General features: G+C 46.4%; 1 protein-coding gene across 3 annotated transcripts in view; it reads right to left on the bottom strand.

Annotated features, from left to right (window-relative positions):
- LOC147421727 (Transducin/WD40 repeat-like superfamily protein) overlaps positions 1 to 22,271 on the bottom strand; it is an 81,281-nt gene that overhangs the window by 29,394 nt on the left and 29,616 nt on the right. For all 3 annotated transcript variants that reach the window (XR_015186836.1, XR_015186837.1, XM_086503526.1), the window contains exons 7-11: positions 1,464 to 1,624; positions 1,097 to 1,221; positions 693 to 795; positions 490 to 586; positions 351 to 402 (exon numbers count right to left, since the gene is read on the bottom strand). Coding sequence is in view for 1 of the 3 variants with exons in the window: in XM_086503526.1 (XP_086359652.1) it covers positions 351 to 402; positions 490 to 586; positions 693 to 795; positions 1,097 to 1,221; positions 1,464 to 1,624 (538 nt within the window). In the remaining 2 variants the exon portion in view is untranslated. The remainder of the gene's footprint in view (positions 1 to 350; positions 403 to 489; positions 587 to 692; positions 796 to 1,096; positions 1,222 to 1,463; positions 1,625 to 22,271) is intronic.

Genomic DNA, 22,271 nt, shown 5'->3' with positions numbered 1-22,271 from the left:
AGAAAATTTGGCAATGTGAAAGGAAAAGGCCTTAGGTCTACTTTTTTTCTTGTCAATCATAACTGTAATCATTGAAGTACCTGTAGCCTGTATCATGTTTTAGCATAAATGTATTGGCATATTAAATATTTAAGCTTCAAAATTTTCAAGATAATATTCTTCTCAAAAACATATGTTCAATGTCACACTGTTGACTCTCTCCTTTCTCTGAGTTATACATGTATAATTTTAAAAAAATTGCCTTATTGCTTTGCCACTAAGAACAGAAAACTTCAGATGATTAAAAAAAACAGTGTCTCATTATATAGCTGACCGAGAAGCTTCAGTAAGATAGAGATAGTTTCTCATACACTGTGCAGAAAGGCCTTTCTTGCGATGTCAGAAACTGTGAGCTGTGGTTGCCTGCTAGCATTGTGAGAACAGTTGAGCATGAGTATTTTTTCGCGATTTTTCTGTTAAGAGATAAAAAGACCTGTTTTAAGGACATACCCAGGTTGCCTTGAATACTGCAATTGTAGCTGTAGCTGTTGATCTGGTAAGATCCCAGCTGATCCCAAGATTGCAAGTTTCTCCTTCAAAACTGAACCTGGAAACAACAATAACCTCTGAAACCCAAAAACGGTCAAATATTCAAGAAAATTTTGATTATAAGCAGATACATCATGCACCACCCTTTTCCTCAAAGTATGTACCTGGAGAGCCCCTTGCACTCTGCAGCACAGCAAACAATTGCTTCCTTCCCTCTCGAGAAAGTGTACCACCTTTGATTCTAGATTCCTCTGCTCTTGCAGCACTCTCCATGCATAATAAACCATATTAGAAAAAAAAAATGTTTGATTTAAGCATGCATAATGTGGCAAGTTCACTTAAATTCCTTCACCAAGGAGATCACTAACTTTCAGAAGATGGAATCACCAAATGCATCATCGATCTACAACCAGACAATGCAATCCTGCTCGATGAATGCACATTCAGCTAAAGCACACATTACAAGCAAGAGAGTTTAACATGTCGTGTGGGACTCGGGAGACTTGACAATTTTCACCAAACCTAATGGGCATGCAATTAACAATAACACACAAACCCAGCTCCGTACCGTAAGTACACATGTTGCAACATTGAGCTTTGGATGGACAAGCAGTTCTTTGATTCGCGGCAAGGGATAAACAGCTTCACCTCCTTGTTGGGTCAAAATATTTGCAACATCGAATGATTCTAAACCTACAAAAATGCACACATACAAAGCACAAAGCATGCCAAAGTTATTTGAAGTCTAACCCGAAAAACAATTATTTTTGCTCCATGGGGAGCTTATCTTTGCTCCTATGGGAAGTTATCTAATAGCTCTTACAAATACAAGAATCAAGTGTCTTTTACTAACATTAGCAGAGGGATGTTTCATAAAGCACATTATAAACTTCTCAAAGAATAAAGTCTCAATAACAATGCCGTTGCAGGATTACCAGCAGGCTCAAAAAACTGAGCTTTCATGGGTGGCCTGTTGGGATTTGTGTTAACTCGAGTCCGCCATGCTTGAACATTTCCTTCTTTTGTGAGAGTAAGAAGAAGTTTGAGCTTTGGACTCCAAACTACTGTAGGTAAAGAATTTGAGCCCACTTGGGTGCTGCTTCATATACACATTAAAAGAATAAACCAAAATTTTTTGCTTAGTCCTTCAGATGGGAGGAAAAAAAGTATTGTGAAAACAGCATTCAATAAACATTCGATTTCATAAATCCATGCTTTCAAGATGTTGTATCTCCAGCATGCATACTTAAATTGAATTCCCAAATGGTAAAAAGAGAGACCATACGACTTCAAAATAATGGATTTGGAACCCTTCAGCTTCCTTTCTCATAAAGAACCAGAACATGCATACTATAAATAATGACATGTTTAACAAATTACTAGGGTAACCTTTGATTAAATGCTTTTTATAAGTATTGTCATGTGCCTTTAGGCACCTGCAAATAGATCATTATAAAAGAGTTCTCAACCTCAAACAGTAGGTGGGGACAGATACTGACACCTATCCATGCTCTGTTTGGTGGGAACTTCAAAATAATGGATTTGGAACCCTTCAGCTTCCTTTCTCATGAAGAACCAGAACATGCATACTATAAATAATGACATGTTTAGCAAATTACTAGGGTAGCCTTTGATTAAATGCTTTTTATAAGTATTGTCATGTGCCTTTAGGCACCTGCAAATAGATCATTATAAAAGAGTTCTCAACCTCAAACAGTAGGTGGGGACAGATACTGACACCTAAACATGCTCTGTTTAGTGGGAACTGTCACCACTTCTGGTGAGTGGTCAGATACAAAAACTCTGACTTACCGGGATCTACAAGCCTTCAATCGACTTTAACACTTCAAACAACTTGAGACAACCAAACTGAAAAGAGGGTGAAGGGAGATGAAGAAGAAGATATCAAAGCAGGATGCCCCCTATATACAAGAGTCAGTGGCCCTGCGTTGGAGCTATTTATAGCTAGCCCTAACTAGACTAAGTCTCACCTATGTATACATAACTTGTAATTAATATCATTCAATCTTTAAGAGCATGGTGTCTTGGTTGTCTCTATATCTCTTTTATCTCTAGAGTCTACATTTCAACATGGTATTAGAGCTAGCATTAGTCGTTGTCGTGCTCATGATTTCTGTGATTCTGATGCGTATGATGTATTGTACATATGTCGTGTATAATATCATGAATTTTAAGCTTTCAATAACTCTACTTGGTCATCATTGTGATTAGATTGTAGGCATGTTGTATCGTGGTTGTGCATGCGTGATGGTTTTTTGACACCCTTACCTTCCTATTAATAGTTGAGGGTCCTTTGCTCAGAATTTGGCAGAATGGTCGAGATTCATGGTACTTCATTACATTAATCTTGTGTCATGCAGGCTTCTTTGGCACAAGTTTCGTTACGATCACTCACTTTTAAGTTGTTTCGCCAAAATTAGCAAAGTCTTCGTCCGTTTTTTGCCACAAAAAGCAAGGCGATAGATTTTATTCGTCCATCATGCTTTTCATTTATTTTTGCACCGCTTTATTTTCGGCACCTACTTTTTGCATCTATTGGGTTGTATATGTTTTGTCCGACTTAAGTAATCTATGTTCGAAGCAACCTCATTTGCGTTTTTGGTACTTTTTCTACGAACGACTTGATCGTGTGTCACAAAATGATGACATGGCATCTCGGAAATGGAAACTGACAAAGTATAAGTTGTTCCCAACTTATGGGGTCCCGTCCAATGGGGAACACAGGACACTTAAATAAGGAAAAGAGAATTGCGCTGGCTGTGCCACGTGGCAGGCTGTACAGATTCCCACAAAACGAGATGGCTGTTTTTGGGCCAGATGGCCAGATGCTTTTGGGACCTAAAGCTTTTGAGCTGATTGCTTTTGGGGCTCTGCTTTTGGCATCCCTTGTACTGTTTATAAGAGCCCTTGGGGCCTCACTTTGCAGTGCATCTGGACGCAGGGTCTAAGAGCAGAGGTCCTTGGGAAGTTGTACTTTGCAATGATTAATGGAAAAGAAATGGAAAAAAGTTGTCTATTCACTTTCTTCGTGAGGGAAGACGCTGCTCGCTGCTGCTGCTCCCGCCTCACTGCTCCCCCTTGCACTGCCCCTGCTCCCTCCCCACGTTGTGCCCTACCCCATCCCCCCCGCCACTCCCCCCCCCCCCCGGCTCCCGCTTTTGCTTTGCCCGCCCCCTCCCTGGCCAGCGCGCAACTCCCCCCAACGCTGCCCACTTGCTCCTCTGCCTGCTTTTTTCATTGCCACCGTCGGCCCCCCTAGGAGCCTCTGCTGTGTTTTGGCTCGACAGTGATACCTCATTGACATTGCTCGCCGGTGTTCACTTCAGCAGGAATACGCCCTCTCGTGCCTTCATCAGCAGTAGCAGCCACAGATGGAAGCTTGTGCTCCGCCACAGAGGGACTCGGATGAAGCCCCCTCATCTGACCCCGCCGAGCTCACCATCCGACTTGCTCTGTTGCTAGCAAAGCAAGCGAGCTTCACAACATAGGTGGACCGGGCCACTTCTATCATCTGCAGTCGTCCCAGTCGAGGAGAGGTACGTGACATTCTGCAGGCCCGCCTTCTAGCAGAGGTGGGGGAGATCATTGACATCCAGCTTCTGGATGATGATACTATCAAATAGAGTTTGGGACTCCCAAGATGGCTGCCATGGTCATCTCGATGAGCCCGTTGGCCATTCGAGCGGGCAGAGCTCATTTCCGACAGTGGCGCCATGGGTTTGATCGAGCATCGCATGTTCTTGTCAAGGAGGCAGACTTGCCTATTTCGGTCTGCTTCCCTGGCCTGCGGAGGGAGTACTTACCGCTTCTTTCCAGGATTGATTCCGAGATCAGCACAGTCTTGGAGACCCTGAGCACGGCAGCTTCAGTTGCAGACAAGGCTGCCGGTGTGCCTTCAGTTCGCGTCCTGGTTCGTGACACTCACTCTCTCGAAGGTGGTCCTTCTACCTAGGGTGAGTGGGGGATGGTTACGCCAGAGGGCGGAGTATTCGGGACTCCCCAACCAGTGCTTCATTTGCAGAAAGATGGGCCACTTAGTGAGGCCTATCCTCGCAGGAGATCTTGACCCACAGCGCATGCTCAGCCTCCCAAGGCTAAGCATGCCTAGTAGACAAATACCCAGGACACACAGGCTGGCACCTCGATAGAGGCCAACAAATGCTGACGGTTGGCAGCAGGTGCCCGGCCGCCGTCGACAGGGACGGGCTTGCCACACTGCTCCCCCTGGTGGCCGTCCTCCTGCAGCTCAGCAGCATTGGGTTCCGATAGGGAACCGTTTTGACCCCCTCCAGCAGCAGCCCCCTGAGGAGGCCCCCTCCACCTTCAAACGACTCCCCTCCCAGTCCCCCCCCCCCCCAAAGCATAACTATACCGATTTCCATGATTTACGCAGGCTGATTTCCAATGCCAGCTTTTTGAACCAATTGCTTTTACAACAGAGGCTTTTGAGTTTAAGGCTTTTCATGTAGACTGCTTTTGGGCCTAGGGCCTTTAAATATGAGGCCATGGGCTCATTCTCTGGCATGCTTCTGGACGAAGGTGCAGAGGATTGAGTAACGGCTTGTACTTTGATGATGCAATATAAAGAAATACCGAAAGGTGCGCCAAGGTTTGGGGCCAATACTCTCTAGGGTGGAATTCCGCCACTCCGTGTCGCATGTTGTCTCTCGCTTTCAGTTTCGGTTGTTATGGAAGTGCTAAAAGTTTGTTCTTTTCTATTGGCACGTGGTGCCCGTTTTGTGACAGCGGTATCAAAGCATCAGGCGTGTGCTTTTCTGAAAGCATACTAGTCCTACAAAAGAGCAGACACAACAAACCAGAGACTACTGGAATTTTATTTGAAGTATATTCGAGCGTTGACCCCGGATTTATTAGCCACTCCCACCCTTACTTCATTGCGCATCGAGCGCGCTCCCGTCTTCACCACTCATGTCTTACAGGGCATAACACATTCCAATTTTTCAAGCTGCTGTTTTTCTCAAAGGCAGTGCCATGCAATGGTGGAAGTCTATAGGTACCAAGCCGCGCACTCCAAGGACTTGGCAAGCTTTCAAGAAAATTTTTGCCCGAAATTATGTGGTTTCTGACATCTTCCTTCAAAGTGCAACTTCTGGCAGAGTGGGGTATCCTGAAATGCTTGCCATGGAAACCCTAGCCGATTATAACTTGAAATTTCTCGACATCTCTCAGTAGGTGTCTCTTTTCGAGCTAAAAACCTTGGAAGTCCGGTGTGATTGCTATGTCTTGGGACTACCATCACCGCCACAGGAACATTGCTTGTCGAGGCTTGTTTCGACTATTCAAGAGTTTGTGGATCATGTTGCGGTCGGCCACGACCTTATGGAAGGAACGTAACCCTAATTTTTGGTGCAGGTTTCAGGATGGAAAGTCAGTCGACTTTTCGAGCTCGACTAATGTCCAGATTGCTTTTTAAGTTTGAGTTCTGTTTGAGAACTTGTTTGGTGATCCTGTTTGAAATTTGTTTGAAATGGATGTTATCTGTTTTAAACCTGTCTTGGTGGCGATTTGAATTGCTTGACTCTGGCTTTAATACTGGTTTCAATGATTGGTGATTTTACTCCCGGGTGGAGTACTGAGAAATGATGTTTGAGAATGCTTGTTCATACTCATGGCCCGGACCCTTGTGGTTATTTGCGGGGGGAGTATTGAAATGTTTGAAAAGTGTTGTTTTTACTCATGGCCAGAACCCTCGTGGTTATTTACGGAGGGAGTATTGTTGTTGTTACTCATGGCCCGGACCTGAATGGTTATTTGCAGGGAGAGTATTAAGAAGTCTGAGCTGTCATTACTCTCAGCACCTCCAAACAATGCACGCTGCGGTCTGGGGGGCGTTTAGTTGTAAAAGGCCTCTATATCTCATGGCCCTGACCTTTTTAGGTTATTTGCGGGAGGAGTAATGAGGGAGTCGTTGAACAGCTCATGGCCCATACCTATATGGTTATTTGCGGGGGGAATGTTCATCGGCGACTTTATGTTTCTATGCCTTGTAACATGCATATGTGAGCATTTGTGTTGCATTGTGATGTGCCAACCACTGAATATTCCTAATTGGATGAGATTGCCTGGATATGTAATTTTAGTGCATCAAGACACCCGTGGAAGATCAGTGCGGTCTGGGTGCGATGGCTAATTTTACTACGCCAAAATATCAAGAGTTCCGATCTAAACCAAAGGAGAAGCCAACTCCTTGATCAAAAGAGCCGAAAAGAGAAGTGAACTCCTTAACAAAAAAAAAAAAAGCAAACTCATTGTCCCTCGGAATGCTTTTTTAGGTAATTTGAGTTGTTTTGCAAATATGCTGTAATCGCAGACGATTACTCGGGATGTCACAAACTGCTGACGTGTCAAGCCACTGAAGGCCTAAGCCAACTTGCAAATCTCGGCCGAGGGGCCTAAACCCTAAGTGAAGAAGCAAAAGCAGCAGATTGTACGGATGCCCGCAATTCGCGTTGACATGCTGACGTGGCAACTATACGGAATTCTGGATTTCCATTGACTGCTGACGTGGCAGAACTGTACAAAGTTTATGAGATGTGGGTGTTGCACTATGCTTCAGGTGAAGCTCTAGTATATTGCGGATCCCATCAATGCTATGTGATCTCAATGGTGTTTGCTCCAGGAGATTCTAAGGATATTCATAAGCAGATTCAATATGGATGGATACTGATCAGTATGCATACTAATTGCGTGCTATTTGAACCAGGGGTAGCATATCTGCACCAGAAATGTTTGATGTTTCATGTGGATACTATGATGCTCCAATGTGTGGGCATTCCTTATTATCCCATTTGATCTTGGGGGTTACTAAAGTGCAAGTTGCAGATGCAGAGGATACCAGATGCTTGATGTAGCAGGCTGCATGATGCAAGGTTTTGTTTTTTAAATCATGTTAAGTCAGAAGAGTGTTTGGTTATGCATTCAATAAGATTACATGGTTGGATTCCAGTTGATTTCTTTGAATAATTGATGAAGTATCTTCACATCATTTGATTTCCGCGTTTTTTGTTGACTGCTAACGTGGCAGAACTGTATGGATTTCCGTGATTTACGCAGGCTGATTTCCAACACCAACCTTTTGAACCAGTTACTTTTACACTAGATGCTTTTGAGTTTAAAAATATGAGGCCATGGGCTCATTCTCTGGCATGCTTCTAGACGAAGGTGCAAAGGATGGAGTACCAGCTTGTACTTTGATGATGCAAAATAAAGAAATACCGAAAGGGGCGCCAAGGTTTGGGGTTAATACTCTCTAAGCTCCATGCTTCCCAATCCATACAAAAGTGAGTTCCTCGCTCCTATTTCCGGTTATTTGCCACAAACAACCAGATTGTCAGTACATCAGTATCTCTTTCAGTGTCCTTTCCAGTATCTGGTTCATCTTCCGGTCGACAGTTCTGTTCCAGCTCTTCCTGCGAGGAAAGCTTCCGCTTTTCTGCACTCGTCTGTGTTTTCAGCTCTCCACCCATCCTGAGAGGAAATTCAATGGCCTGACGCCATCTCAAGTGAATCTCATCAATCGGGTAATTCTTCAGGTGTTTCGCAAATCTCGGGTCTCTAGAGTACATCAATCTATTCACACCCATGTCAACCTGCAGTGGACGCTTGTATTTTGCTCTAGCAAACTTCTCCACCAAAAAAATTTGCCCAAATCTTCATTCTTTTCTTCAGTTCCCGCGCCTGATTTCAATTGGGAGGGGTTATTTTTGTCAGATTCTCTAGAAGAACCCACGTGTAATCTGGGATTCTTAATGGCTTTATGCCCTGTAAGACAGAGATGAAGACGGGAGCACGCCCGATGCACGATGTACGAAGGGTGGGAGTGTCTAATAAGTCCAGGGTCGGGACACTAAGATTCTTCCACAAAGAAAGCTTGCATGTGCTGCAAAAAAGGATCGGATCCTCCGTGGAAGAAGAACCTTTCTGAGCTCTGATACCATTGTAACCAGCTTGGACACCTCAAGCGAGAAATCAATAGAAACACACGAACAGAAACTCCATAATCACTGAACTTTAATAGAGAGAGAGAGAGAGAGAGAGAGAGAGAGAGAGAGAGAGAGAGTGTAACAGACTTGGACACTCCAAGTCAAGAATCAATCACGACAGCACCAAATAACCACTTCAAAACAATTCACAGCTCACAATAGATTTGCATTGGCCCGGCGGAGTTCCGTGCCTAGAGATATTGGCCCCAAAGACTAGCACCCCTTTCGGTATTTCTTTATGTATTAATCAATGTCAAAGTACAAAAGAGTGGTCAGGGTTTCACTCTCAGACTCTGCGTCCAGATGCTCTGCGGAGTGAGAACCCTCTCCGCTTATTTAAAGTTTACAAGGGATACGCCAATCACCTGCATCTGCAAGTACAAGATACTCCTTTCCTTTATGATCAAAGGATAAGGTTTTCTGAACATAGTCAGGAATGGGATGTATCTTGTAGTGCCAAGGCATTCCCAAGATAACATGGCATCCTTCAAGTGAAGCTAGTAAGAAAGACTCTTGATCTTTGTAGTTGTCGACCTTTAAATTCAACTTCCCTATAGAGTTAGAGTTCTGCCCTTTGAAAGCAGATTGTGCTTGAATAGAAACTCCAAAACGATTGGGCTGTAAATTCAGATCATCGGCTAACTTTGTAGAGATGAAGAAGTCTGTACTGCCAGGATCAAACAGAATAAGAGCCCGTTGGTTGTTGATGCTACCCCATGCTTTGAGAAGAGCTCTTTCTTTTCCATCCTTGGTTGTATTTGGTTGTATTTCCCTGTACATCTGGGACTGCATTAGAAGAGGGTGGTTGCAGAGTTTTAGTAGGGCAATCACCCTTCATATGTCCAACTTGTCCACACTTGAAGTCTCTTCCTTCACTGATGTAGGTTCTCAATTCAGCACGAGAGAGATATCTCCCTTTCTTGGGCTGATTTGGCTTTGCTTCTACTTCAGAGGCAGTTCTTTTCTTCTTTTGAGAGGAAGATGTAGAGGTAGGCTGCTCATGGAGAGCCTTTTGCTTGGCATGATAAGTGCTTTGCTCCATCTTCCTAGGAGTACCCTTGTCATGTATTCCATCAGCTATGCGAGCTGATTCCATAAGTATCTGCAAGTTACCCCGACGGTAAAGCTTCATAGCCTTTTGCAAGGCTTCATGCAATCCTGCTTTAAACTTGCGCATCTTCTCCGAATCCTCAATCTTCTTGAATGGAGTGACTTTCAAGAGAACGTCCCAAAACCTATCCACATAGCGTGGAACAATTTTGTTCTCTGACTGTGAGAGTCGATCCCATTCTTTCTTTACCTCTTCCTCATAGTCTGGAGGAAGGAACTGTGCATAGAACTCCTTCTTGAAAACAGTCCAATCTTGGGGTTTGCGATTTTCTAAGATCAGGGTTAACCACCAACTGCTGGCGGTGCCTTTCAAGTACATACTGACATGGCAAAGCTTGGATCTTTCTTTAAAGTTCCCTTCTGCAAATGCAACTTCAAATTGGCGGATGAAAGCCAAAGCTTTGTCATTATCACGCAGTCCATTGTAGGTGTCGAATTTCACATCTTTGTATCCGACTTCAATGTTTTCTGCCTGTGGTGTTTCTTCTTATGGTGCTCCTTTCTATGCTTAGACTCCTTGTGGACAGGAGTCCTTTCCCTTGAATGCACTTCTTGCTGCAACGGATCGTCAAGAAACATGTCTTCCGAAGCGAATATGTCATCCAGATCCTTCATGAAAGAGAACTGAGGGGAATCAGGAGGATCCTGCTCTTGAACCTTTGGATTAAACCGCACATGACGTTCTGGAGGTTTCCTCTGCCTCTCGTGCATGCGGGAGGTTCCAGTTAAAGGATCTTTCCTTGGTTCTGGCGCCTTTGGGTTCTGCGGGATTTCTCCCGACCCCATCGGCATTTTCTCCTTACCTTTCTCAAGAGTATGGAGAATCTTTTGGACTTCTGGATGGGGGAGAGCTTTTTGCAACTCTTCCACCTGTTGTTGAAGGAGAGAACTCTATCTCACGTCCTCCCATTTCTGCAGTCTGCCAAGAGTCGTCAATCCCTTAAGGAAGAGAGAGATGACCTTGCTTTGATACCACTCTCACAAAAATACGGAAGCGTAAACTGACTTTTAATTGTACTTCAAATACTCAACAGAATTAGAGAGAGAGAGAGAGAGAGAGAGAGAGAGAGAGAGAAATGAAATGAAAATGAAATGTTATATTAACGTCTTCAAAAGGCCAAAATGACCTATGAGACCAATCAGTTACAAAATAGTGAATCTAATACCATGTCTGGGTACAAAAGAACTAGAAAAGAACTAGAAGTGGAACAAAATACTACTACTACTACTACAATCTAAAACTACGTGGGTGTAGCAGCTGATACAATAGGTACCCGGTAAACTGGATGTAACAGTGTGTGAAACAAAGATGGAAGAAATGGTGAGGATCCATCCTCATCTGCACTCTGGATGTCGAGAGAGTATGGCTCGAATCTTCTGTTGTAGTCTCCGTCGATGCTGTGTAGCTCCTCTCCTCAGTCGCAGTCGTCTGTATCTCTGTAGCTCCAATGCTCGGTCGATGAGAGTGCCAGTAGTGGTCGAATGAGTGTGGGACGAGCTCTGCAGTGGTGGCTGCTCCTCTGGCTGTCCCATATCTAGTGAAAAGAAATCTGTAATGTGTCTCTGGGACTGCCTCTCTCTAGCTCTCCCCAGTAAAGTGTCTCTATACCTGTGTAACTCAAGTAGATATAGTCCAAGACATCTCTGATCCTCATAACTCATGACCCTAGATAGAGGACCAAAACCCTCTCTGAATAAGCAGTGGAAACGCCCCCGTATCTCATAGAACACTGTGCAATGACATATGTAGTGCAACTCTGTCTCTGGCTCTCTCTGGCATAATCGGCATATCCTGCTGTCTGCTGGTATCCCTCTGAATCTACCAGTCTCAATCTCGAGCTGATGTGAGGATGTGCGTATCTGACCAATGGCACAACGCAAACCATGAGACACTTCATTGGGGACCAAAAGATGGGTTGGTCCCCCCCCCCATAAAGAGATTATCTTTATTACTAAGGGAGAATCTTTACAAGCACAGGAACGGGGCAATTGCCCGTCCTCTATTCTTTCTTTTCTGCTTCTGACTGAGAGAGTGCGAAAGCTACTCTCAGAATACTAAGAGGATTTTCCCTCTGCTATGAGATTTTGGGAAGCTCTCGAAAACGAGAGTCTATCTTCCACAAAACTCAATGGAAGCTCTTGAAAATGAGAGTCTACCTTCCGCTAACTGTGTCCCTTTTTGGCATAATCATTCCTGCAACAAAAACAAGGGAGAAACACTCAAAATGCAGGCACATGCTTGCTGTAATTTTCTGCACATAACCTGAAAATGTTACCCCTGAGCACCTTCCAAAGCCGAAATAGAGACCTTTTTCGCGATGGAATCGCATCAAACTTTGTGTATGCGTAGTGTAGGTAGAGAAGAACTAGATTCTATGAGTATTTTGCTGAAATTCACCCTAAAAGAGATGATTAGGGGCTGAAAACAGAGAATTTACAGCCACCACACTCTACGAAGAGAGTGCCCGCTGCAACTTCTCGCGATGAAACTTTACCGAAAGCTGGCTATGGCTATGAGAACCCTTGTTCTAGACAATGGGAGCACGAGGCCACCACATATGTCGCAAGGGGCTGCTCTCAAGCTTCCATGGAGGGCTCCAATGCGTAGAGCATACTCACAATTGGGGGGGTAGACCGTAGGAGCACTGCCAACACTGAGAAATGGGGGAGGGGGTGCTCCTAAATAGCCATCAGGGAGAGGGGGCGCTAGGAAGAGAGAGAGGGTGAGAGTGAGAGTGAGAGAGGTAGTTTTGCATTGGTAAGTGTGCCACTTGACACACTTAATAACTTTAAAAACCCTTCAACTTTCACTTTTAAAAGTCCCTAGGCTGAAATGTGCAAATTAACTCACAATTGCACACAGAGATGCTACTAATGAAATTGTTAGCTGCTCCCCAGCGCAATGCAATACTGACATTGCTCTGGCATTACCTGTTCGCACTTGTCCGGCCATTTGGTCCAGCATAGACGATTTAAAATAATCTAATTGACTTATCCTAAGGCTGTAAAAATAATTCAGGCCTTAAGATTACTCTTGTTCTAGGACCCCATCTCATTCCTGTGCTTGCACTAGCGCGCGTAATTTTCTGAGCCTAAAATCTGAGGCTACTATCTACCCCTTCATTGAAGACCCGATTTCTCAATCACTAGGGCTTCAGGGTATTTTCTGCTAGGGTCTCCCTGAGGTGCTCTGGCCCAAACTTGGTCGCACCTGAGGCCCCAGAACTACTAAATCTATTCTGATGTGCACACAACTAATTAGATAATTCTTTTCTCGTAAATATATTAATTATTTATAGAGTCTGACATAGTTACACTCTCTCTCTCTCTCTCTCTCTCTCTCTCTCTCTCTCTCTCTCTCTCTCTCTCTCTCTCTCTCTCTCTCTCTCTCATTAATTACCGCACTATTATGGTTGGACACACACTGGCACGATTGTATGCATCCATTATTGAGCAGCAGTTGAGTAACTGGGCAGAGGGTGAGGGTGTACGGGCAAAGGGACAGGCAGGTTTCAGGAGGGGTTTCTCCACTCTTGACCATATTCTGACACTCAGAGCTATCATTGAGGACGGCAGGTCACATGGGAGACGGATTTATTGTAGCTTTGTGGATTTCCGCAAAGCATTTGACATGGTACCGAGAGCTCGACTGATGCGCAGACTGCAGGAGATGGGGGTGCCCACAGTGTTGATTTGGGGAATTATGGCTTTATACAGATCAGTGATGGGACATGTACGCACCCCAGAGGGGATATCTGACTTAGTTCATTCCACTATCGGGGTGAAACAGGGTTGCCCATTGTCTCCTACTCTATTTGGTATGTATGTTGATGAGGTGTCTGATTACATTGACAGAGAGGGTGATAGAGGTGCCCAGCTGGCAGGGACGTGGATCCCATTGTTGTTATATGCTGATGATATTGTCTTGATCTCTGACTCACCAGAGGGTATGCAGCGACAGTTGGATGCATTACACAGTTTTGCAGAGGATAGTGGATTGTCTGTAAACCTTGGTAAAACCAAGGTCATGGTGTTTAACACCACACCGCAGTGGATCAGGAGATCGGTACCGACCTTCACGTATGGTCAAGAGATTGTGGAGTATACAGATGCATACACTTACCTTGGGATAGTCTTCACTGGGCCGAGGTTTTCTTTGGGGAGAGCAGCAGAGACTAGACTGACCAGAGCTTATGCGGCCTTGGGAGGCTTGGAGAGGATGTGTTTGCAGGTTCAGTTCCAGGAACCTCGGACAAAGTTATGGCTCTTTGATACTTTAGTAGCCTCAGCTATGATGTATGGGGTACAGGTATGGGGACCTTCTGTAGGCCAGGATGGTTGGAGACTTATGGAGAGGCCCTTGGTATCTATGATCTCCCGATTGATTAGAGCCAAGGCCTTCGTACCTCACGCGATCATTCGAGCAGAGCTAGCTGCCTCCCCCATGGAGATTGAGGCGCTTACCAGATCAGTGTCCTTTGTGCACAGCCTATGGGATACTACTAGAGACAGATATGCTAGACTGGCCCTTGAGTCTTCCAGACAGTTAGCTCTACAGGGGGACACTTCATGCTGGTATGCACAGATGACTTCATGGTTTCAGATGCATGGCTTCACCATGGACAGGTTGCCCCCTTTCCAGTATTCTCTTCAGGCACCCTCGCTGTCTCTTACACGGGTGGAGATCACTAGACTCATTCGTCAGGACCTGATCCAGCTCGACACCAGGAGGACATGGATAGAGCCGCCTCAGGAGTTGAGCACGAAGATGGCTTTCTATAGAGAGCATCTTCTCCACCTCACAGGAGATGGGTTTGTGATTCGACCCAGCTACATGGACACACATATGTCTCATGGTTTGCGTTGTGCCATTGGTCAGATACGCACATCCTCACATCAGCTCGAGATTGAGACTGGTAGATTCAGAGGGATACCAGCAGACAGCAGGATATGCCGATTATGCCAGAGAGAGCCAGAGACAGAGTTGCACTACATATGTCATTGCACAGTGTTCTATGAGATACGGGGGCGTTTCCACTGCTTATTCAGAGAGGGTTTTGGTCCTCTATCTAGGGTCATGAGTTATGAGGATCAGAGATGTCTTGGACTATATCTACTTGAGTTACACAGGTGTAGAGACACTTTACTGGGGAGAGCTAGAGAGAGGCAGTCCCAGAGACACATTACAGATTTCTTTTCACTAGATATGGGACAGCCAGAGGAGCAGCCACCACTGCAGAGCTCGTCCCACACTCATTCGACCACTACTGGCACTCTCATCGACCGAGCATTGGAGCTACAGAGATACAGACGACTGCGACTGAGGAGAGGAGCTACACAGCATCGACGGAGACTACAACAGAAGATTCGAGCCATACTCTCTCGACATCCAAAGTGCAGATGAGGATGGATCCTCACCATTTCTTCCATCTTTGTTTCACACACTGTTACATCCAGTTTACCGGGTACCTATTGTATCAGCTGCTACACCCACGTAGTTTTAGATTGTAGTAGTAGTAGTAGTATTTTGTTCCACTTCTAGTTCTTTTCTAGTTCTTTTGTACCCAGACATGGTATTAGATTCACTATTTTGTAACTGATTGGTCTCATAGGTCATTTTGGCCTTTTGAAGACGTTAATATAACATTTCATTTCTCTCTCTCTCTCTCTCTCTCTCTCTCTCTCTCTCTCTCTCTCTCTCTCTCTCTCTCTCTCTCTCTCTCTCTCTCTCTCTCTCTCTCTCACACACACACACACACACACACATCTTGTTGGTATGCACAAATGAAATCATGGTTTCAGCTACATGGTTTTAGTATGGGCAGATTACCCCCTTTCCAATACTTGTTGGATGCCCCTCCTTGTCCCTCACACGGACCAAGATTACCCACCTCATCAAACAAGATTTGATTCAGCTAGACACCAGGAGGACATGGATAGAGCCGACACAACAGCTTGGCACGAAGATGGCTTTCTACAGAGAACATCTTCTCCAGCTCACAGAGGATGGATATGTGATCAGACCTGGTCAGATGCGCACATCATCGCATCAATTAGAGATTGAGACTGGCAGATTTAGAAGAGTACCAACAGAGGCCAAGATTTGCCAATTGTGTCATATAGAGCCACATACAGAGTTACATTATATAGTCATCATCCGGTATACTATCAAATACAAGGCCGCTTTCACTGCCTATTCAAAGGGCTTTGGACCACTCGCTAGAGTCATGATATACCAGGATCAGAGATGCCTCGGGTTGTTGTTGCAAGAGCTACTCAGACACACGGAGAGTCTCTTGAGGAGATCAGACAGTGGGAGACATTCACAGAGGGAGATCACTCACTTCTTTAGAGCAGAGACTCCGCAGTTAGATGAGCAAGCTTCACAGCAGACTTCAAAGCCCACCTATACCAAAGGTATACTAACTGACAAAGCCATTGAGCTTGGGAGAGCTAGATGCCCACGTCTACGAGGACGGCGGGCCACCATGACATCGACAGAGGCTCCATCAGAGGATCAAGACTATTTTAGCACAAAATGGGAGACATCCAATACGACTATTTACAAAGGCGGATATTGACAATGCTCTTCAGCGACCGATGCAATACATTATCGGACAACGCCCCATGTCGGGCATCCTCGGGCATTGATGATCATGATGATTCTAGTTTTTCACTTTACTTCATTTTTATTTTGTACCCAGACACTGTATTAGATCCACCAAGATTGTATCGGTTTGGTCTCATAGGTCATTTTGGCCTTTTGAAGACGTATAATATAACATTTCATTTCATTTCTCCAGCTCACGGAGGATACATGGATACTCATCTATCTCACGCGATACGATGTGCTATTGGTCAGATACGCACATCCTCACATCAGCTAGAGATCGAGACAGGCAGATTTAGAGGAGTACCCGCTTAGTCCAGGATTGGTCAAGTGTGCCAGATAGAGCCCAAGACAAAGCTACGTCACTACCCAGTATACTATGAGATATGAGGCCGCTTTCATTGTCTATTCAGAGAGGGTTTTGGGCCACTTTCTAGAGTCATGAGATACCATGATCATAATCGAACTCCTCCGTGCTTCCATCACATCCCTCACCCCCGTAGAAGGAGAGATCAAAGCGGAAGCCAAGGAAGCCCTCGAGGAGGAGATTACCAAAGCTCTCACGGCGAGCATCGACGACAAATTAAAGGCCACCAAGGAAGGATGGTCGAAGTAGTCAAGAAGGATACCAAAAAGAGGCGAGAGCGGAAGCCCAAATAGATGAGGCGCTCATCATACACACAACCATTGAGGAAGAGAAGATGTGACAAGCCCACCGCCTCAATATACGAGTAGCGGGCATCGAAGAAGAGGAGGGGTCCACACTCCAGAGCGACGGGAAAGCTCCATGTATGAAGCTCGGGTACAAGGAAGACGAGGAGCTACCCTTCTCCAAAGCTTGGAGAGCTAGCAAAGACCTTCAGAAAAGAGCCCTCATCCTCCAATTCCCCTCCGAGGAGTCCCAAACCTCATTCATCCGAAAGAGGGCCATCTTGAGAGGGCTTGAAGGCCCACCTATCTACCTTGACGACGACCTCACAAAGATGCAACAAGACCACCGCCGTGCATGCACGCCTAGAGTCAAAAAAGCTCCTTAAGAAGGGAAGAAGGCGGTATACCGAGATGGTAGGGTCATCATCGAAGGCAAGACCATTGCATAGGGACTCGCAGCCTATGAGACACATGAAGAGAACCACATTGCGGTTTGGATCTGCAACGGGGATCTATGGACACACCCCAGAGTGACTTGAGGAGGTGATGAGAGGATGGGACCTCATACAGAGACACATGAGAGCCCAAAGCGAAGTCTACCAAGGATCCACTGCTTTTAGTGGGAGACCTCACATCGAGGTGAGTACTCGCCAGCACACTACATGAGGGTCGGGTGGGGTGGCTATACTCTTTGCATAGGAACTCCAAAGCAAGATACGGAAGGATATGGATTGTTGCACAAGACCCGCAGGCCCCCTACCTTTGGATTCGCTTTGAACTATCACGGGGGAGAATCATTTACATTGCCCTCTATTAGTTCTCCCCCTCAGGCTCCAGATTTGCTACTACAGATATGGAGAGGCATGGGGAGGACAGACCATCCCCATACGCATGCCTATCAGATGAGATCATGGAATACTCTACATTGGGGGAAGTTTTCCTTATGGGAGACTTCAATGCTAGAACATGTTGTAACCAGTGTGAGACATACGACATAGAGGACTCGGTGGCACTGCACCGCCACTTAGGAGGAAACTATCATGAGAGATTCAACAGACACGGCCCACAACACAGAATACGGTCACCATTTGCTCAAATTAGGCTCTCAGCACCGTCTCGTTATTTATAACGGGATGGCCCAGTGGCCCACTTCAGGAGGGCGGACATGTATACCACGTGGAGTTATAGCCGGGGGGGAGACCGTGGATTACATCATGGGATCCAGAGATGCCACCCACCTACTTAGCTCTTTCACCATCCCACCCATACCTATCGGAGCCGATCACACCTATCTTGCACTCTCCCTCACTGGAAACACCACACCCACGACACGCCCCCCACACACCACGATTCATTTCACTCATGAGCTAGCCCCCCTATACTCGGCAGAGATCGAGAAGGGACTCCTTTTACTCCACCCCTCTACACCACTACCCATGCTCACCTCTCACATCACATCCGTCCTTCAGACATCGGCCATTATCCCTTTCCAGTACACGACCCACATAGCGCCCCCCCCCCCCCCCCCCCCCACCCCCCCCCCCCCCACCCCCCGCAGGACTATGCCACAAAACAGCTGGTATGATCATGAGTGGAGAGACCTTTATCGTCAGTTGCGTGCGCAACGGACCCTTGGGGCGATCACTGATCGAGAGGCCACGCGACAGATGAAGATACTCACACACCGAAAGCGGCGAGCCTTTGAGGAGGCATAGGAGCTAGAGCTATACTGCCTATTCATGAGCATGGACAGTGCCACAGCATGGCGCACCCTTCAGGCTTCAAGAGCCACGACCGGTCGCCTATCCCTATTGAGGATCCAAAGGTATGGCATGATTATGCAGAGAAACTCTATGAGGTACCAAACCAACCTTTGATTCCACAAACACCCAGGCCCCAACCCATGAGCTCCTCTTTCTTCACAGTGGAGATGGTCAAAAAGGCCATCCAACGTCTACAACATCGTCGGTCTTCAGATCATACAAGATTAAAAAGTGAGCACATCACCTACGTAGCCGCCACTATAGCCCCGTTGATTGTACATGTAATCAACCGGGCCATAGGGGAGCGCTTCCTAGATGAGTGGACTCGGCACACCATTGTGCCGATCCACAAGTCTGTGGACACATTGGACCCAGGGAACTATAGGATTATCATGATAGGCCATACAATGGCCAAACTATATGGGGCAGTACTTGAGGCTCAGCTCAGTTCATATGGAGAAAATGAGGGCCTACAGGCTCCCGGTCAAGCAGGGTTTAGGCGTACCTTCTCCACCATCAACCACATCTTCGTTCTGCGCTGCCTCATTGATGGGGCAAAGGTGCGGAAGAAGAAACTTTATTGTTGCTTTGTAGATTTCCGCAAAGCGTTCGATACAGTCCCACACGAGAGGCTCTTTCGACGGCTTCAGAGCTTGGGAATACCATCAGAGATGATATGGGCCATCTATGCTCCCTATGAGGGAGGGACTTGGAGAGTTCGTTGTCCAGGCAGCCTGTCAGAGTCCATTGCTAACACGGTGTTAAGCAAGGATGCCGCCTCTCCCCGACCCTCTTCGGATTCTACATTGATGAGATCTTTGATTACATCCTACAAGCGGGAGGAGCAAGGGTTGACCTAGCGGGTACCCTAGTCCACATTATGCTATACGCTAACGACATTGTCTTGATTTCAGAGTCGCCAGAGGATTTACAGAGCCATCTGAGCGCCTTGGATGAGTTCTGTACACACAAAGGATTGACAATGAACCTTAAGAAGACCAAGGTCATGATCTTCCACACCTCCAGATCAGTCCAGCGAGCAGCCACTTTTACAGCAACAAGAGGCCCAGTTGAGGTGGTCACCTCCTACATCTACCTGGGAGTCACTTTCGCTAGCAGACAGGGACCCTTCTCCATGGCACAGGCCGCCACTGACAGACTCACCCGAGAATATGCAGCTTTGGCCATTGTCATCAGGCACACTTTCAGGATTCCCCGCACGAAGGGCTGGCTATTTGATACATTAGTTACCCCAACCCTGATGTACGCAGATGTAGTGTGGGCTCCCAGAATAACAGATAGCAAGTGGGCGCGGATCGAGAGACCACAAGTATATATGATCTCCCGCGTGTTTCGAGGCAAGCACACAGTGCCACATGACAGCATCAAGGCAGAGCTTGCTTCCTCCCCCCCGCCCCAAACCCCCCCCCCCCCCCCCCCCCCCCCCCCAAGTAGTGGAGGCACTCTTTCAAACAATCTTCTTTATCCACACAGAGAGAGCTCCCGGTCGACAGACTCACACGGCGAGCATTTGAGTCAACCATACAAATAGCAAAATCTGGATATGACAAAGCTTGATACACACAGGTTAGAGCATGATTTGGAGCACACGGTCTTGACCTTGAGAGCCTGCCACCTTTCCAGTATGACCCTGACTCACCCCACGTTCATCTCTCACGAAGTGAGAGAAACATACTCCTCTGACAGGATCTCTGGCAACTATATATCAGGCAGACTTGGATCACATCTCCCCTTCAGCGGAAGATGTCACACTACAAAAATCATTTCCTCACCATACTGGAGGACGGGTTCATACAGCGACCACGCTACATGCACACCTACATACCACACAGCTCATGAGTGGTGATTAGCCATCTCAAAGTACCATCACATAGGCTAGAGATAGAGGTGGGCGCGCTCATGACATCCCCAGGGAGGAGAGCGTCTGCAGAGTATGCAGAGAGGAGGTGGAGAGTGAGGAGCACTTTGTTATGATGATATTAGAGGCAGATATGAGTCACTCTTCAGAGAGCAGCCTACCCTTCGCGAGATCATGCACTCTCGAGATCAAAGATAGTTGGGGCGCTACCTGCTAGAGATACAAAGGCACAGAGATAACACTTCTACAGCCACCTACAAAGACACAAGGGGGGGGGGGGATCATAGCTTACAAGATTTTTTCACAAGACCACACCACCTCCACTCCCAAATCCACCGAGGGGAGTGACGCTCCAGCAAGTTGAGACGAGACGAGCAAGACGACGCCCACGTGTTACTCGATGTCGGGCCCCACGACTCCACCGCAGACAAATTGAGGAGATCCACATCCAAGCACGTCAAGCTGCTAAGGAGAGACGAGCCCAGCTGATGGCTCACCCAGCTGTGTTCATCCAAGCAGCCCTTGCTCACGATCCTCCCATGCACCACATTTTACACCCTCCCATTGACACAGGATGGAGCTAGCTAGCTTGGTGTATTTGCATGGTTGTACTTCCTCAGCATATAGACATGCACATACCCCTAGTACTAGAGCTCCATTTTCCTCCCAGACATCCCATCACAAACCAAGGTTTTTATCCCTATTCTTATTTTGTACCAGTTTGGATTGTTTTGTCTTTTCCAATAGATGCAGGACATACACACATGTATACTTGATTTGTCTCATATGCCGACTTCGGCCTCACACAGACATTAAAAATCTCTCTCTCTCTCTCTCTCTCTCTCTCTCTCTCTCTCTCTCTCTCTCTCTCTCTCTCTCTCGCATAACCTGCAGCCAGGCCTCAGCACGCAGGTCCCAACATGCAGCATCTTCAGCGTGCAGGTATCAGCACGCAAGTCTCTAGGACTGTCTCTCGCTAAGCATTGCTGGGGGAGCTGAGCAAGGGCGTCGTCACCGAGCTGCTGCTGTTGGCAGCGCCACAGAGGACAGCCATCTCGCGCGTAAACTGCAACCCCTTGCACGTTCTTTTTCACGCGTAATCTCCCCCCGTTTTCTTTTTTCTTTTTTTTTCTTTCTTTTTTCGCGTGGCCCAGCATCCCCGCCCCCCCGGCAGGTGCAAGTTCCCACGCGAGTCTACTTCCAAACGAGTTTCAAACGGCTTTCTCAGCTCTGCAGGAAAGCAGTAACTGCAAGCATAATTCAGAAATTCACAGAATTTTCAGAATTTACAAAACTTACAGAAATTGCAGAATTGGCAGTTGCAGAAAGGAAATTTGTTTAGATTGGCAGAAATTGCAGGAAAGACAAATGTATGCCATGTATGCTTAAAGTGGGGAGAACATGTATGCATAGTGTGGTGCATGTAGGGAGGTCTCCTACTACCATCGCAAATTTCTCCCTCGTTTTTTGCGGTGACCAAGTATGCGGAAACAGAATGATAAGCTTGATCCTTTAGAGGATGCAGTTCAAAAATGCAAAGAAGAAATGACCGAAACAATTAACAAAATCAACTGCAATTTATTGGGCACAATAAAAATGCTCGACGAACGCGTGTTGGCCCAAGAAAGCAAGATAGCTACACTAGGAGATCGTGTGACGGCCCAAGACAAAGAGATTGCGTCACTCAAGAGGGAGCTCGCAAAGGC

The sequence above is a fragment of the Adiantum capillus-veneris genome, chromosome 27 (genome assembly GCF_014529385.1).
Source record: "Adiantum capillus-veneris isolate H3 chromosome 27, ASM1452938v2, whole genome shotgun sequence".
NCBI classification, from domain to species: domain Eukaryota; kingdom Viridiplantae; phylum Streptophyta; class Polypodiopsida; order Polypodiales; family Pteridaceae; genus Adiantum; species Adiantum capillus-veneris.
Note: the sequence above shows the minus strand (reverse complement) of the source record. Positions and strands in the feature narration are given on the sequence as shown.